Source organism: Balaenoptera ricei, chromosome 13, assembly GCF_028023285.1.
Source record: "Balaenoptera ricei isolate mBalRic1 chromosome 13, mBalRic1.hap2, whole genome shotgun sequence".
Lineage (NCBI taxonomy): Eukaryota > Metazoa > Chordata > Mammalia > Artiodactyla > Balaenopteridae > Balaenoptera > Balaenoptera ricei.
The window spans coordinates 73,232,508-73,248,130 of record NC_082651.1 but is presented as its reverse complement, the minus strand read 5'-3'; the positions used below and the strand labels follow the sequence as shown (position 1 = coordinate 73,248,130).

Sequence of the window (15,623 nt, the reverse complement as noted above, 5' to 3'; positions counted from 1 at the left end):
TTCTTGCTTTCTCCAAATGTTCCTGGGAGTAAACCTTCTTATGACTTCTAAGTTCTCCCCCAAGGTTAATAGTGGGGATGCACCATTCCCCGTCCCCTGAGTCTTATTTGCCACATCAGTGTCTTCCTGCTCCCTTCAAACCTGAGATGGACACTTCTTGAGCTGCCTTAGTTTTGACCTGTCCTCTGAAGGAAGTCTTATTTCTGCACTTTTGAGATGAAACCCAAAGAGAGATGAAAATGAACCTAGAGACCTTCAAGATGGCAGAGGAGTAAGACGTGGAGATCACCCTCCTCCCCGCAAATACATCAGAAATACATCTACATGTGGAACAACTCCTACAGAACACCTACTGAACGCTGGCAGAAGACCTCAGACTTCCCAAAAGGCAAGAAACTCCCCATGTACCTGGGTAGGGCAAAAGAAAAAAGAAAAAACAGAGACAAAATAATAGGGATGGGACCTGCACCTCTGGGAGGGAGCTGTTAAGGAGAAAATGTTTTCACACACTAGGAAACCTCTTCACTGGCGGAGATGGGGGGTGGGCGGGGGGAAAGCTTTGGAGCCACAGAAGGGAGCACAGCAACAGGGGTGCAGAGGGCAAAGTGGAGAGATTCCCACACAGAGGATCGGTGCCGACCAGCACTCACCAGCCCGAGAGGCTTGTCTGCTCACCTGCCGGGGCAGGTGGGGGCTGGGAGCTGAGGCTCCGGCTTCAGAGGTCAGATCCCAGGGACAGGACGGGGGTTGGCTGCGTGAACACAGCCTGAAGGGGGCTAGTGCGCCACAGCTAGCTGGGAGGGAGTCCAGGAAAAAGTCTGGAACTGCCTAAGAGGCAATAGACCACTGTTTCGGGGTGCGTGAGGAGAGGGGATCCAGAGTACCGCCTAAATGAGCTCCAGAGACGGGCACGAGCCATGGCGATCAGCGCAGACACCAGAGACGGGCATGAAATGCTAAGGCTGCTGCTGCAGCCTCCAAGAAGCCTGTGTGCGAGCACAGGTCACTCTCCACACCTCCCCTCCCGGGAGCCTGTGCAGCCCGCCACTGCCAGGGTCCCGAGATCCAGGGACAACTTCCCCGGGAGAACACACGGCGCGCCTCAGGCTATTGCAACCTCATGCCGGCCCCTGCCACCGCAGGCTCACCCCACATTCCATACCCCTCCCTCCCCCGCGGCCTGAGTGAGCCAGAGCCGCCTAATCAGCCGCTCCTTTAACCCCATCCTGTCTCAGAGAAGAACAGATGCCCTCAGGCAACCTACACACAGAGGTGGGGCCAATCCAAAGCTGAACCCCGGGAGCTGTGCGAACAAAGAAGAGAAAGGGAAATCTCTCCATGCAGCCTCAGGAGCAGCAGATTAAACCTCACAGTCAACCTGATGTATGCTGCATCTGTGGAATACCTGATAGAAAACAGATCATCCCAAAATTGAGGTGGTGGACTTTGGAAGCAACTGTAGACTTGGGGTTTGCTTTCTGCATCTAATTTGTTTCTGGTTTTATGTTTATCTTAGTTTAGTATTTAGAGTTTATTATCATTAGTAGATCTGTCTGTTGATTTGGTTGCTCTCTCCTTTTTCTTTTTTATATATACTTTTTTTTCCTTTTTCTCTTTTTGTGAGTGTGTATGTGTATGCTTCTTTGTGTGATTTTGTCTGTATAGCTTTGCTTTTACCATTTGTCCTAGAGTTCTGTCTGTCCATTTTTTGTTTGTTTGTTTGTTTGTTATTACTTTTTAATTTTTAATAATTTTTTATTTTAGTAACTTTATTTTATCCTTTCTTTCTTTCTTTCTTTCCTTCCTCCTTCCTTCCTTCCTTCCTTCCTTCCTTCCTTCCTTCTTTCTTTCTTTCTTTCTTTCTCCCTTTTCTTCTGAGCCATGTGGCTGACAGGGTCTTGGTGCTCTGGCTGGGTATCAGGCTGGTGCCTCTGAGGTGGGAGAGCTGAGTTCAGGACACTGGTCCACCAGAGACCTCCTGGCTTCACATAATATCAAACAGCGAAAGCTTTCCCAGAGATCTCCATCTCAATGCTAAGACCTGGCTCCACTCAACAACCAGCAAGCTACAGTGCTGGACACCCTATGCCAAACAACTAGCAAGACAGGAACACAACTCCACCCAGTAGCAGAGTGGCTGGCTAAAATCATAATAAGGTCACAGACACCCCAAAACACACCACCAGATGCAGCCCTGCCCACCAGAAAGACAAGATCCAGCCTCATGCACCAGAACATAGGCACCAGTCCTCTCCACCAGGAAGCCTACAACTCACTGAACCAACCTTACCCACTGGGGGCAGACACCAAAAACAACGGGAACTACGAACCTGCAGCCTGCGAAAAGGAGACCCCAAACACAGTAAGTTAAGCAAAATGAGAAGACACAGAAACACACAGCAGAGGAAGGAGCAAGGTAAAAACCCACCAGACCAAACAAATGAAGAGGAAATAGGCAGTCTACCTGAAAAAGAATTCAGAGTAATGATAGTAAAGATGATCCAAAATCTTGGAAATAGAATGGAGAAAATACAAGAAACGTTTAACAAGGACCTAGAAGAACTAAAGAGCAAACAAACAATGATGAACAAGACAATAAATGAAATGAAAAATTCTCTAGAAGGAATCAATAGCAGAATAACTGAGGCAAAGAACGGATAAGTGACCTGGAAGATAAAATAGGGGAAATAACTACTGCAGAGCAGAATTTAAAAAAAAGAATGAAAAGAATGGAAGACAGTCTCAGAGACCTCTGGGACAACATTAAATGCACCAACATGCAAATTATAGGGGTCTCAGAAAAAGAAGAGAAAAAGAAAGGAACTGAGAAAATATTTGAAGAGATTAGAGTTGAAAACTTCCCTAATATGAGAAAGGAAATAGTCAATCAAGTTCAGGAAGCACAGAGAGTCCCATGCAGGATAAATCCAAGGAGAAACACGCCAAGACACATATTAATCAAACTATCAAAAATTAAATACAAAGAAAAAATATTAAAAGCAGCAAGGGAAAAGCAACAAATAACATACAAGGGAATCCCCACAGAGTTAACAGCTGATCTTTCTGCAAGCCAGAAGGGAGTGGCAGGACATATTTAAAGTGATGAAAGGGAAAAACCTACAACCAAGAATACGCTATACAGCAAGGATCTCATTCAGATCTGAAAGAGAAATTAAAACCTTTACAGATAAGCAAAAGCTAAGAGAATTCAGCACCACCAAACCAGCTTTACAACAAATGCCGAAGGAACTTCTCTAGGCAGGAAACACAAGAGAAGGAAAAGACCTACAATAACAAACACAAAACAATTGAGAAAATGGTAATAGGAACATACATATCGATAACTACCTTAAATGTAAATGGATTAAATGATCCAACCAAAAGACACAGACTGGCTGAATGGATACAAAAACAAGACCCGTATATATGCTGTCTACAAGAGACCCACTTCAGACCTAGGGACACATACAGACTGAAAGTGAGGGGATGGAAAAAGATATTCCATGCAAATGGAAATCAAAAGGAAGCTGTAGTGGCAATTCTCATATCAGACAAAACAGACTTTAAAGACTATTACAAGAGACAAAGAAGGACACTACATAATGATCAAGGGATCAATCCAAGAAGAAGATATAACAATTGTAAATCTTTATGCACCCAACATAGGAGCACCTCAATACAAAAGGCAAATGCTAACAGCCATAAAAGGGGAAATCAACAGTAACACAATAATAGTAGGGGACTTTAACACCCCACTTTCACCAATGGACAGATCATCCAAAACAAAAATAAATAAGGAAACACAAGCTTTAAATGATACACTAAACAAGATAGACTTAATTGATATTTATAAGACATTCCATCCAAAACTACAGAATACACTTTCTTCTCAAGTGCTCATGGAACATTCTCCAGGATAGATCATATCTTGGGTCACAAATCAAGCCTTGGTAAATTTTAGAAAATTGAAATCGTATCAAGTATCTTTTCCAAACACAATGCTATGAGACTAGATATCAACTACAGGAAAAAATCTGTAGAAAATACAAACAGATGGAGTCTAAACAATACATTACTAAATAACCAAGAGATCACTGAAGAGATCAAAGAGGAAATTTAAAAAAACCTAGAAACAAATGACAATGAAAACACAATGACCCAAAACCTATGGGATGCAGCAAAAGCAGTTCTAAGAGGGAAGTTTATAGAAATACAATCCTACCTCAAGAAACAAGAAACACCTCAAATAAACAGCCTAACCTTACACCTAAAGCAATTAGAGAAAGAAGAACAAAAAAACCCCAAAGTTAGCAGAAGGAAAGCAGTCATAAAGATCAGATCAGAAATAAATGAAAAAGAAATGAAGGAAACAATAGCAAAGATCAATAAAACTAAAAGCTGGTTCTTTGAGAAGATAAACAAAATTCATAAACCATTAGCCAGACTCATCAAGAAAAAAAGGGAGACAACTCAAATCAGTAGAATTAGAAATGAAAAAGGAGAAGTAACAACTGTCACTGCAGAAATACAAAGGCTCATGAGAGATTTCTACAAGCATCTTTATGCCAATAAAAAGGACAACCTGGAAGAAATGGACAAATTCTTAGAAAAGCACAACCTTCTGAGACTGAACCAGGAAGAAATAGAAAATATAAACAGACCAATCACAAGCACTGAAATTGAGACTGTGATTAAAAATCTTTCAACAAACAAAAGTCCAGGACCAGATGGCTTCATAGGCGAATACTATCAAACATTTAGAGAGGAGCTAACACCTTTCCTTCTCAAACTCTTCCAAAATATAGCAAAGGGAGGAATACTCCCAAACTCATTCTACGAGGCCACAATCACCCTGATACCAAAACCAGACAAAAATGTCACACAAAAAAAGAAAACTACAGACCCATATCACTGATGAACATAGATGCAAAAATCCTCAACAAAAGATTATCAAACAGAATCCAATAGCACATTAAAGGGATCATACACTATGATCAAGTGGGGTTTATCTCAGGAATGCAAGGATTCTTCAATATACACAAATCAATCAATATGATAAACCATATTAACAAACAGAAGGAGAAAAACCATATGATCATCTCAATAGATGCAGAAAAAGCTTTTGACAAAATTCAACACCCATTTATGATAAAAACCCTCCAGAAAATAGGCATAGAGGGAACCTACCTCAATATAATAAAGGCCATATATGAAAAACCCACAGCCAACATCTTTCTCAAAGGTGAAAAACTGAAACCATTTCCTCCAAGATCAGGAACAAGACAAGGTTGTCCACTCTCACCACTACTATTCAACATAGTTTTGGAAGTTTTAGCCACAGCAATCAGAGAAGAAAAAGAAAAAAAAGGAATCCAAATCGGAAAAGAAGAAGTAAAGCTGTCACTGTTTGCAGATGACATGATACTATACATAGAAAATCCTAAAGATACTACCAGAAAACTACTAGAGCTAATCAATGAATTTGGTTAAGTATCAGGATACAAAATTAATGCACAGAAATCTCTTCCATTCCTATACACTAATGATGAAAAATCTGAAAGAGAAATTAAGGAAACACTCCCATTTACCACTGCAACAAAAAGAATAAAATACCTAGGAATAAACCTACCTAAGGAGACAAAAGACCTGTATGCAGAAAACTATAAGACACTGATGAAAGAAACTAAAGATGATACAAACAGATGGAGAGATATACCATGTTCTGGGATTGGAAGAATCAACATTGTGAAAATGACTCTACTACCCAAAGCAATCTACAGATTCAATGCAATCCCTATCAAACTACCAATGGCATTTTTCACAGAACTAGAACAAAAAGTTTCACAATTTGTATGGAAACACAAAAGACCCCAAATAGCCAAAGCAATCTTGAGAAAGAAACACGGAGCTGGAGGAATCAGGCTCCCAGACTTCAGACTCTGCTACAAAGCTACAGTAATCAAGACAGTATGGTACTGGCACAAAAACAGAAATATAGATCAATGGAACAGGATAGAAAGCCCAGAGATAAACCCACGCACATATAGTCAACTTACCTTTGATAAAGGAGGCAAGAATATACAATGGAGAAAAGACAGCCTCTTCAATAAGTGGTGCTGGGCAAACTGGACAGCTACATGTAAAAGAATGAAATTAGAACACTCCCTACCACCATACATAAAAATAAACTCAAAATGGATTAAAGACCTAAATGTAAGGCCAGACACTATCAAATTCTTAGAGGAAAACATAGGCAGAACACTCTATGACATAAATCACAGCAAGATCCTTTTTGACCCACCTCCTAGAGAAATGGAAATAAAAACAAAAATAAACAAGTGGGACCTAATGAAACTTAAAAGCTTTTGCACAGCAAAGGAAACCATAAACAAGACGAAAAGACAACCCTCAGAATGGGAGAAAATATTTGCAAACGAAGCAACTGACAAAGGATTAATCTCCAAAATATACAAGGAGCTCATGCAGCTCAATATCAAAAAACCAAACAACCCAATCCAAAAATGGGCAGAAGACCTAAATAGACATTTCTCCAAAGAAGATATACAGATTTCCAACAAACACATGAAAGGATGCTCAACATCACTAATCATTAGAGAAATGCAAATCAAAACTACAATGAGGTATCACCTCACACTGGTCAGAATGGCCATCATCAAAAAGTCTACAAACAATAAATGCTGGAGAGGGTGTGGAGAAAAGGAAACCCTCTTACACTGTTGGTGGGAATGTAAATTGATACAGCCACTATGGAGAACAGTATGCAGATTCCTTAAAAAACTGAAAACGAACTAGCATACAACCCAGCAATCCCACTCCTGGGCATATACCCTGAGAAAACCATAATTCAAAAAGTGTCATGTACCACAATGTTCATTGCAGCTCTATTTACAATAGCCAGGACATGGAAGCAACCTAAGGGTCCACCGACAGATGAATGGATAAAGAAGATGTGGCATATATATACAATGGAATATTACTCAGCCATAAAAAGAAATGAAATGGAGGTATTTGTAATGAGGTGGATGGAGTTAGAGTCTGTCATACAGAGTGAAGTAAGTCAGAAAGAGAAAAACAAATACAGTATGCTAACACATATATATGGAATCTAAGGGGAAAAAAAATGGTCATGAAGAACCTAGTGGCAAGATGGGAATAAAGACACAGACCTACTAAAGAATGCACTTGAGGATATGGGGAGGGGGAGGGGCGAGATGTGACAGGGTGAGAGAGTGTCATGGACATATATACACTACCAAATGTAAAATAGATAGCTAGTGGGAAGCAGCCACATAGCACAGGGAGATCAGCTCGGTGCTTTGTGACCACCTGGGGAGGTGGGATGGGGAGGGTGGGAGGGAGGGAGATGCAGGAGGGAGGAGATATGGGAACGTGTGTATATGTGTAGCTGATTCACTTTGTTATAAAGCAGAAACTAACACACCATTGTGAAGCAATTATACTTCAATAAAGATGTTTAAAAAAAAAATGAATTCATTGGGGGACAGATGGATTGAGAGTTTGGGGTTAGCAGATGCAAACTATTATATATAGGATGGATAAACAACAAGGTCCTACTATACAGCACAGGGAACTAAATTCAATATCCTCTGATAAACCATAATGGAAAAGTATGAGAAAGAATGCATATATATTTAACTGAGTCACTTTGCTGTACAGCAGAAATTAACATTGTAAATCAACTGTACTTCAATAAAAAACTGACTCTGCACCCAAAAAAAAAAAAAAAGAAAGAGAAAAACAAATACTGTATGCTAACACATATATATAGCATCTAAAAAAAAATGGTTCTGAAGAAACTAAGGGTTGGACAGGAATAAAGACACAGACATAGAGAGTGGACTTGTGGACACGGGGAGGGGGAAGGGTAAGCTGGGACGAAGTAAGAGAGTGGCAAGGACATATATACACTACCAAATGTAAAATAGATAGCCAGTGGGAAGCAGCCGCATAGCACAGGGAGATCAGCTCAGTGCTTTGTGACCACCTAGAGGGGTGGGATAGGGAGGGTGGGAGGGAGATGCAAGAGGGAGGAGATACGGGGATACATGTATAGGTATAGCTGATTCATTTGTTATAAAGCAGAAACTAACACACCATTGTGGAGCAATTATACTCCAATAAAGATGTTAAAAAAAAAGAAGAGAGAAAGAAAATGAACCTATACGACAGAAGAGAAAGAGAGAGAAAAGGAAGACCTAAGCTGTAAGATGGAATAGTTCAAATGTATTCAGAGTAAATGCAAAGATAAATCATATCATTTCGGCTTTAAGTGGATGGATGGAAGATTCCTGGAAGGTTATAAGAAAACAGACTACTTCACAAATAACTGAGAAAATACTGTAAAAGAATAAATCGTGGTTTCCATATACTCAAAGAAGAGCAGCCAAAAAAGATGCAGATGCTGCTTCTTGCCAGCTGGATTTAGACATTACACTTTCCAATGATTTTGGCAATTACTCTGAAATTGTAATTAGCTCACTCTCTCCAGCTGAATTTTCTGTACAAATTGAACAAATATTTGACCTTTAGCCAACTTTGTCATTGTACCCTGTTCTTCCAAAGTGCATGAGCATATGTGCTTGATATCATTTTACAGCCCCCCACCCCGTGGGATGAGCTAATTCACCAAGTTTTCTAATCCAGCTGGGTGCAGATAAAGCAGCAGATCTTATTTAAGGGCTTGCCCAGGCCTTTGTAAAAACAAGACAAAGCAAAAAGAAAAACAAAAAACAAATTCCCCCTACAGGAAGGGGTGGGGTGGGGAGGGGTGGGAATTGATTAGCCGGAAGCAAAATATTCCCATGCAACACTTTTCCCCTTGTCTTTTTAAACCAACTATTTCATGGAAAATTCTACCGCATCTGCACCTTTCTTGCAATAGGTTGGATCATTGTATGACACTCATGCAATAAGCTTCTAGATAGAGCTAGTTTACAACTCCAGAAGAGTTGGGTTGGCCTACCAGGAGATCCAAACTCTCAGGGTGACAAAGTCACATCCAAATTGAATCCCAAGTCACAGAGCTCGTCACTTCCTATTTCATGTAACTAAGAGCTGAGAAGGAATGCTTCCATTTTCTTTACATCTAAGGGAGGAGATGCATTCGGGAGTGGGGCAGTGATCTGTGGAAGGGAGGAGAGCTGAAAGCATTTAGTTACACCCAGTGATCCAACAATTAACTAATTTAAGGAGAGACTACACAGGCATCTTCAGTCCCAAAACTGGCATTTTAGAACAATAATCCAAGACTCAAAATAGTCAAGGCAGCCTTGAGTATCAGGGTTTAAAAGAATGAAAGATAAAAAGAAAATAACTTTGGAGAGGAAGCAGCGTGTGGTGGGAAGAACGAGACCACAAAACCATTTTAAGCGCAGTGCTTCCCTCCCTAATGTGGACCACAAATTGTTTTAGCCTGTGATCACACTCAGCCCCCGGGCTCCCAGGAGAAAGACTTCCATGCTGGCCCAGCCCTGCGTGGCCAAGATTGTCTGGGAGGGGGGTTAGGAAAAGAGCAGGAGTTCTAACTTTAGTTCTCTCTCCGGTCTGAATGAAATGCAACTCTGCTCCATTCAGACACATAAGGGTTAAAAAAAAAAAAAAAGTGCATTTTGGATACAGCTGGAAGCTATTAACAACTCTGAGACCATCTCAGTAACCCAGTTAGAGGATGGGTGGCCTGGCAGAGATCCTGAATCCATGTTTGTAATCACAGGCTCTTACCACTGGGCGGGGCTTTCTTTCTACCTCCCACCCAGTGGAGACATCCCCTCTTCAACTGTTCAGTCCCTGCTTGCATACTTCCAGCCCCTTCCTTCAAGGGCAACTTCATTTACTAGAAAGTTCTTTTTGGCAAAAAATGCCTCCATAGAAAATCTCCCCCTTAGTTCTAGCTCAGTCCTCTGATGTCATAGCACACGACAGTCCTACGTGTGAAGACAGCTGTATTTGCCTCCAAATGCTCGCCTTCTTATGGCCAAACACCCCATCTCCGCCAGGCAGCCCTCCCATCTGGTGGTTTCCAGATCCCTCCTGAGCCTGCTTACTCTTTGAATAGTGCTTATGTTTCAGAGTCCCTTCTAGAGGATCTATTCCTAGCTCCCAGACATCAATATAGGGTCCTCTAGGAGACCTTTTCATTCAGGAGTTTTTGAGGGAAATTTTTTTCCGGGAAGATGCAGCCACACCCCCTTTTAGGTACTGCCACTAGAGCATCTACACTGTCTCATCCCCTAAGCAAGCTTCGGGCTAACGCAGCCTTGCCTAGTGAATGCTGCTAGCCTGTCAATGGCGTCACCAAGCCGGAGAGGAGGGAGGACAGAATGAATGAGCTTCCGCTGGGTGCCTAGCAGGGCAGTCCCCAGCTTTCCACCGAGTGTGGAGGCGGATGAGGAAAGATCACTCCCATCCTGACCCTGGAGCTAGGACCCAGCCTCTAGGACCGAGACAAAAGATCACTTTCATTATCTATCTCCCCTGTCCAAACACCTTCCATCGAGTCCCACCTCCCGCACAGAACGCAAGCACTCAAGCCTCCTTCACCTGGCCCAGCCCTGCCCATCGCCAGGCTCCCCACAGGCTCCAGCCCGGGGCCTCTGCTGCAGCAGCCCACCTTGTCCCGGCTGGTCCCGACGCAAGGCCCATGCTCTCTCGCTTGCCCTTTCCGAATACCTTTCTTCCTCCTGCGAGGTTTTCTGAGAGTTTCCTCTTTTCCTGGGCTAGCTCCAGAGCAACTGAAAAACCAGTATTCTCTAATCGCGGACTCAGGCTGACATTTCTGACCACTGGAGGCAGGTCTTTTCCCAGCGTTCTCTTCTTCAATTAATTAATTGTTCAAATAAGCACAGGAATGAGCCTCTTGTTCTTGCTCTCAGCAGGTTAAGTGCAGTGGATGGTGATTGCTCTTTTGGTCTGAGGAGTGTCCTAATTACCTCTTTGCTTTCATTATACGGAGGGGATCCAGGGTCAGCCCAGGCTCTGGCTTTTAGAGATTAAGTAAATGAATAGTTATGACCTAACAGTCACCCCATATATAAGCTGATACCACAAGGTGTAATCTTGACCTCATTTTGCATTCCCAGCTGTGCCTCAGATCAACTGTGATGTGAGAGCTGGAAAGATAATCAATCCCGAGTTCATTGTGAAATGTCCAGCAGGATGCCAAGACCCCAGGTACCACGTTTATGGCACTGACGTCTATGCATCCTACTCCAGCGTGTGTGGCGCTGCAGTTCACAGGTGGGTAGCGCTGAGCTTCTTAAGCACGAGCAATCAGGGCGTGGGCAGGGAGCCCCCGGTGCAGGGTTGCCTGATTAGCAAGCAAGAACAAACAAACTTAATGGAGCATCCTGTATTTTATCTGGCAGCCCTATCCCACGGGATGACCCAGAATCTGTGCATGGTCCTGGATCTCCTTTCAGATCTCTCTGGAAAGGAGGACTGACTTCTCTTTACACCTTAATGGGTGGGGGTGGGAGGGAGAATCCTACTCTTTTGTGTTCATAATGAGGAAACCAAAGTTCTTGATGATGTAAAGCATTTTTATTTTTACCTGTATGCGCTGAGCAAGGAGATAATAGGGACATGACTAAGGAAGGCCCAGAAGTTTAGAGAAGAAATGTCACAGCTCCAGTTGATGACCTGGAGACAAATAGGAACAGGAAAAGTGAGAAGGAGGGTGACAGGGGGTCCTGCCTGGTCAGCCATTGATGGGGGATCCGGGAAGGAGGACAGGAGGCATGACATGCTTTGGACCACGTCACTGCCTAAATGAGGAAAGGCAATAGCGACCTTCACAGAAGCCTCACACCTCTTTTGCTTAGGCTTGGAGCCAAAACCCAGGGAAATGCATGTTTGCTTAATATCTTTGAAAATGGGTATGTGTCAAGCACTCCACCTGTGTTATCTAATTCGGGGCCCTCACCATTCCCCTGTGCGGTATCTACCACCGTTGTTGTCGACCTCTTAAAGGTGAAGAGAGGTTGAATAGCCTTTCTAAAGCCACACCATTAAAAAGTATCCGAGTGGGGATTGGAACCCAAGTCCAGTCCCCCCACTTCTATTCACCAGCCAGCACTACTTTGAGATGTGGCTCAAAGTCAGTGGTTGGCTGCTGGATACTGATGAGTTTCTCAATTATTCAGGCTTCCGGTATCTTTTTCCTTTTCTTTACTTGCATGCCAGTCACTTGATTGTTCAGTTGTATCTCCGCCAGAGAGAGGGGTGACATAAAATTCATTCCTTTTCAAGGTGTCTAGTCAGTAGTCTCTCTGAAATTTGGGGAAGAAGTAAAAAAAAAAAAATCTATGCCTAAAATAAGATTTAAGACTTACTAATAGACTTTGTCAGCCATACTCTTTTCCCCATCAGCCAAAGAGATGAACAGCTACCTGATTTTTCAATGGGAGTGGGAATACAAAAGCTCTACTAAGGATATATAGAGGAACGTTAAAGAACAAAACACCAAATGCTGTTCCTTAACTCCAAACTGTGGAATAAAAATATTTTGTTTTCACTCTGAAATCAATTTTGTGCACCAAGTCGATATGCAGATCTACACGTGAACATGTGCATGCCTCCACACAATCACTTGTACGCATATGCATGCCTCCCACACGTGCTAGAACACACATGTGCATGCTCACACACACCCTGACACACACATGTGCATGCCAATACAGCTCCGCCAACCATTAGCACGCTCCAGTCTGTGTCTGTGTAGACACTGACATATGTTACAGAGGCCGAGCCCATCTTAAGGCTGCCTGTATTTTTCCAACTGTGGTCTGAGATGGTTGGCACTTGCTTCGTCTGGCATTTGCTGGCTCTCTCTTGCCTTTCCTTGGTCCTGTGAGGTACAGAGCCACACAAGTTAATGTGAGCTCACCAAGATGTCATCATAATGACAATAACCCCTTACACTGAGATCCTCTCCTTCTAGCATCATCTCAGCCCTATGAGGCTGCTGCTAGCATCCCCAGTTGTTAGAAGAGGAAGGGAGGCATAGGGAAGTTAATTAAGTTGCTAGTTAGTTGCACATCCAGGACTAGAACTTGTGTCCCCTGACTTCCAGCCCAGAGCCCAGGTGATACATTTACATAAGAACCGAGAGGACGTGAGGACGTGATGGGGCGGTCAGAGTGGGGAAAGGTTTTTATGATGAACAGACACACCTCTAGAGAGAAAATAAGAAGGGCATTGACAAGGACCAGGACTCAGCAATCCCAGCATTTGGGTTGGAGCATAGGAACTATCTGGCAAGAATATAGATGAGGGGAGAGGGACAGAGGAGAAGAGTCTGACTGTTTCAAGAAACAAGATTCGCTGCTGGAGCAACGGAATGCCTTGTAGCTTCCTGGACCAGTGACTGATACTGTAGGAAACTGTTTGGAAAGAAGGAGTCACTATCCATAAGGAGGAGGTATAGAGGTCTTAAGGGAAAACAGATAGGAATTTTGGATAATACCAGTTCCGTTTTTCACAAACAGAAGGAGTCTGTTTTTAGAAGGCAGGATTTAAGACAGAAAATAGAGTGGAAAATGTGTGAAGGACCTCGCATCACTGTCCTGCCAGAGTCCCCTGCAGTCAGAACTGGGAAACTGGAGAGAGCACACTTTGGTTTAGAAATTCAGACTTAGCTTAAAGGATTTAAATTTCATACAAAGTATGACAATCAGATGCCTTATTATGAGTGATCCCCTTGATTCTTTCAAACCAAAGGGATAATGAACATATCTGAGGCATCATATTTTGGCTCAGTCTTATCCTGAACTAATTTCTGTGTTTAAAGTGGGACCAAGGCCTGGAGAGAGGGGAGAGTTCTCTGAGATGGGACAATGAAGAGGCCATCTCCATGCAGAGCATGGATTTCTGACCAGACGCCCACCTTGAGAATGGCAGCCATTCAAAACCTGGCCTCGTTGTGGGCAGTCCCTTTTCTCTGAGCCACTAAGCTGACCCTCAGATTATCCCAGTGCCCTGGTACCAGCGTCAGGGAGGAGGTGAACCTCAAAGCCATGTTCAGCATCATGCAGGGTGTCTGAGGAATGCAAAGGAGTGGAACTGGTTTTGTTCTTTGAGAGAATATATATGAAGTGCCTCCACCTCAATGAGGGTACACATGAGGTCGCATTTATATAAATTCTCCAAACTACCATGGCTCTGAGCCCCCATCTGCTTTATAAGTACAACCACAGCCTTTCAGGCTCTCTCCCTCCTCTGGTATCTCCTGTGGTGAACAAGCGTCCGGTGCATTCCTCCCCTGGGATTTCTGTCGCCTCCTGGAGTTGATAGACCACTGACTGCCCCAGGATCTGCCCTCCTCTAGGACAATGTGTGGGAACGTGCACGGCCTCCAGTGAAGTCCATTCACAAGGCATCACTCTCTTCTGCAACAGGAAAATCTCATGAGAAGACAAGAGTTCTGTTTCCATGCCTTTCCCAAAGTCTGGGTTTTGGGTCTTATATCACTGTCACAAGGGATCTCAGCCTCCCCGTCCAGCCTGAGAACCCCCCGGGCCCACCCCATTCCCTTTAAACAGCCTGAGCAAAGGGAAGCTCAGCCCCTCTTTCCACTCTGAGTGGCACCTACAGCGCTTCTGACTTTTAAACAAGAATGAGTGCACGAACATTTCCTCAATACAATGGAGTATAAATCCAGGGGCAGAATAATTTCTCCAGGGGGGAAGTAAACAGATAAGAGCTATTTCTGTTTCCCCCACTTATCAGTTAGGGACCATGGGATAATTGGGGTAATTTTTTAAAAAATAATCTGAATTTTCAGCCTATGACCGTGGTGTGGTGGTAAAGGTTCACCAACCAGCCCTCCTAAATGGAGGGCTGGGGAGTGCTGATTTACCAACATCTGTGGCATAAATACTCCCATTGTGGCTGATTTCAAACTACCATTGTGAAATGAACCGGCACAATCCTGAAGCCTAATAACTGGCTTTCCCAAGCCAGCATGAGTGGTGTCCGCACACCGACAGGCCTTCTAATGCAGAAGCAAAACCACTGTCTTCCCATAAGAAAATTTCTAATCTAGTTGGGAGACAAAGTTAACTCAAGGAATTTTTAGGAAGTAGCACAAGACCAAATAAAATCAGAGTCTCCATGGAAAGACAAGATTCGAAGGCATTGTTAGGAAGGGGCATAGCAAAGTCATGGAGAAGGAGGTGTTGGAGAGAAGGCACAGGTTCTCCAGAGCAAAGAACAGCATGAACAGAGCCACAGGAGTGGGAATCAAGTGGGCCGTCAGGAGAGAAGAGGCCGGCCTGGCTGCAGCTGGGAGAAGTGAGGGGCCCTGACTGAGAGCTGCCTGGAGAAGGGCAGGCAGGGTTGCAAAGACATGATGGAGGGATGAGGACTTGGTGTTGGGAGATGCCCGTGGCTTTTGAACCCTGAGAGGCAACTGTGACCAAGTGGGGCAAACCCAGGATTCCAGGTCATTTAGACCTGGGTTCAAATCCCTACCTTGCAATTTAGAAGTTACAAAATCTGGAGTGAGTCCCTCCACCTGTCTAAGCCTGTCTCTGTGAAGTGGGAATAACAGCATTCCCTCTGCTCCACAGCCAGTAGGTTTGCTA

General features: G+C 43.5%; 1 protein-coding gene across 1 annotated transcript in view; it reads left to right on the top strand.

The window, feature by feature from the left end:
• The window catches only part of VIT (vitrin), a 127,319-nt gene that overhangs the window by 49,087 nt on the left and 62,609 nt on the right, over positions 1-15,623 (top strand). Inside the window, exon 4 of the mRNA XM_059942913.1 lies at positions 11,121-11,277. Coding sequence (XP_059798896.1) covers positions 11,121-11,277 — 157 coding nt within the window. The remainder of the gene's footprint in view (positions 1-11,120; positions 11,278-15,623) is intronic.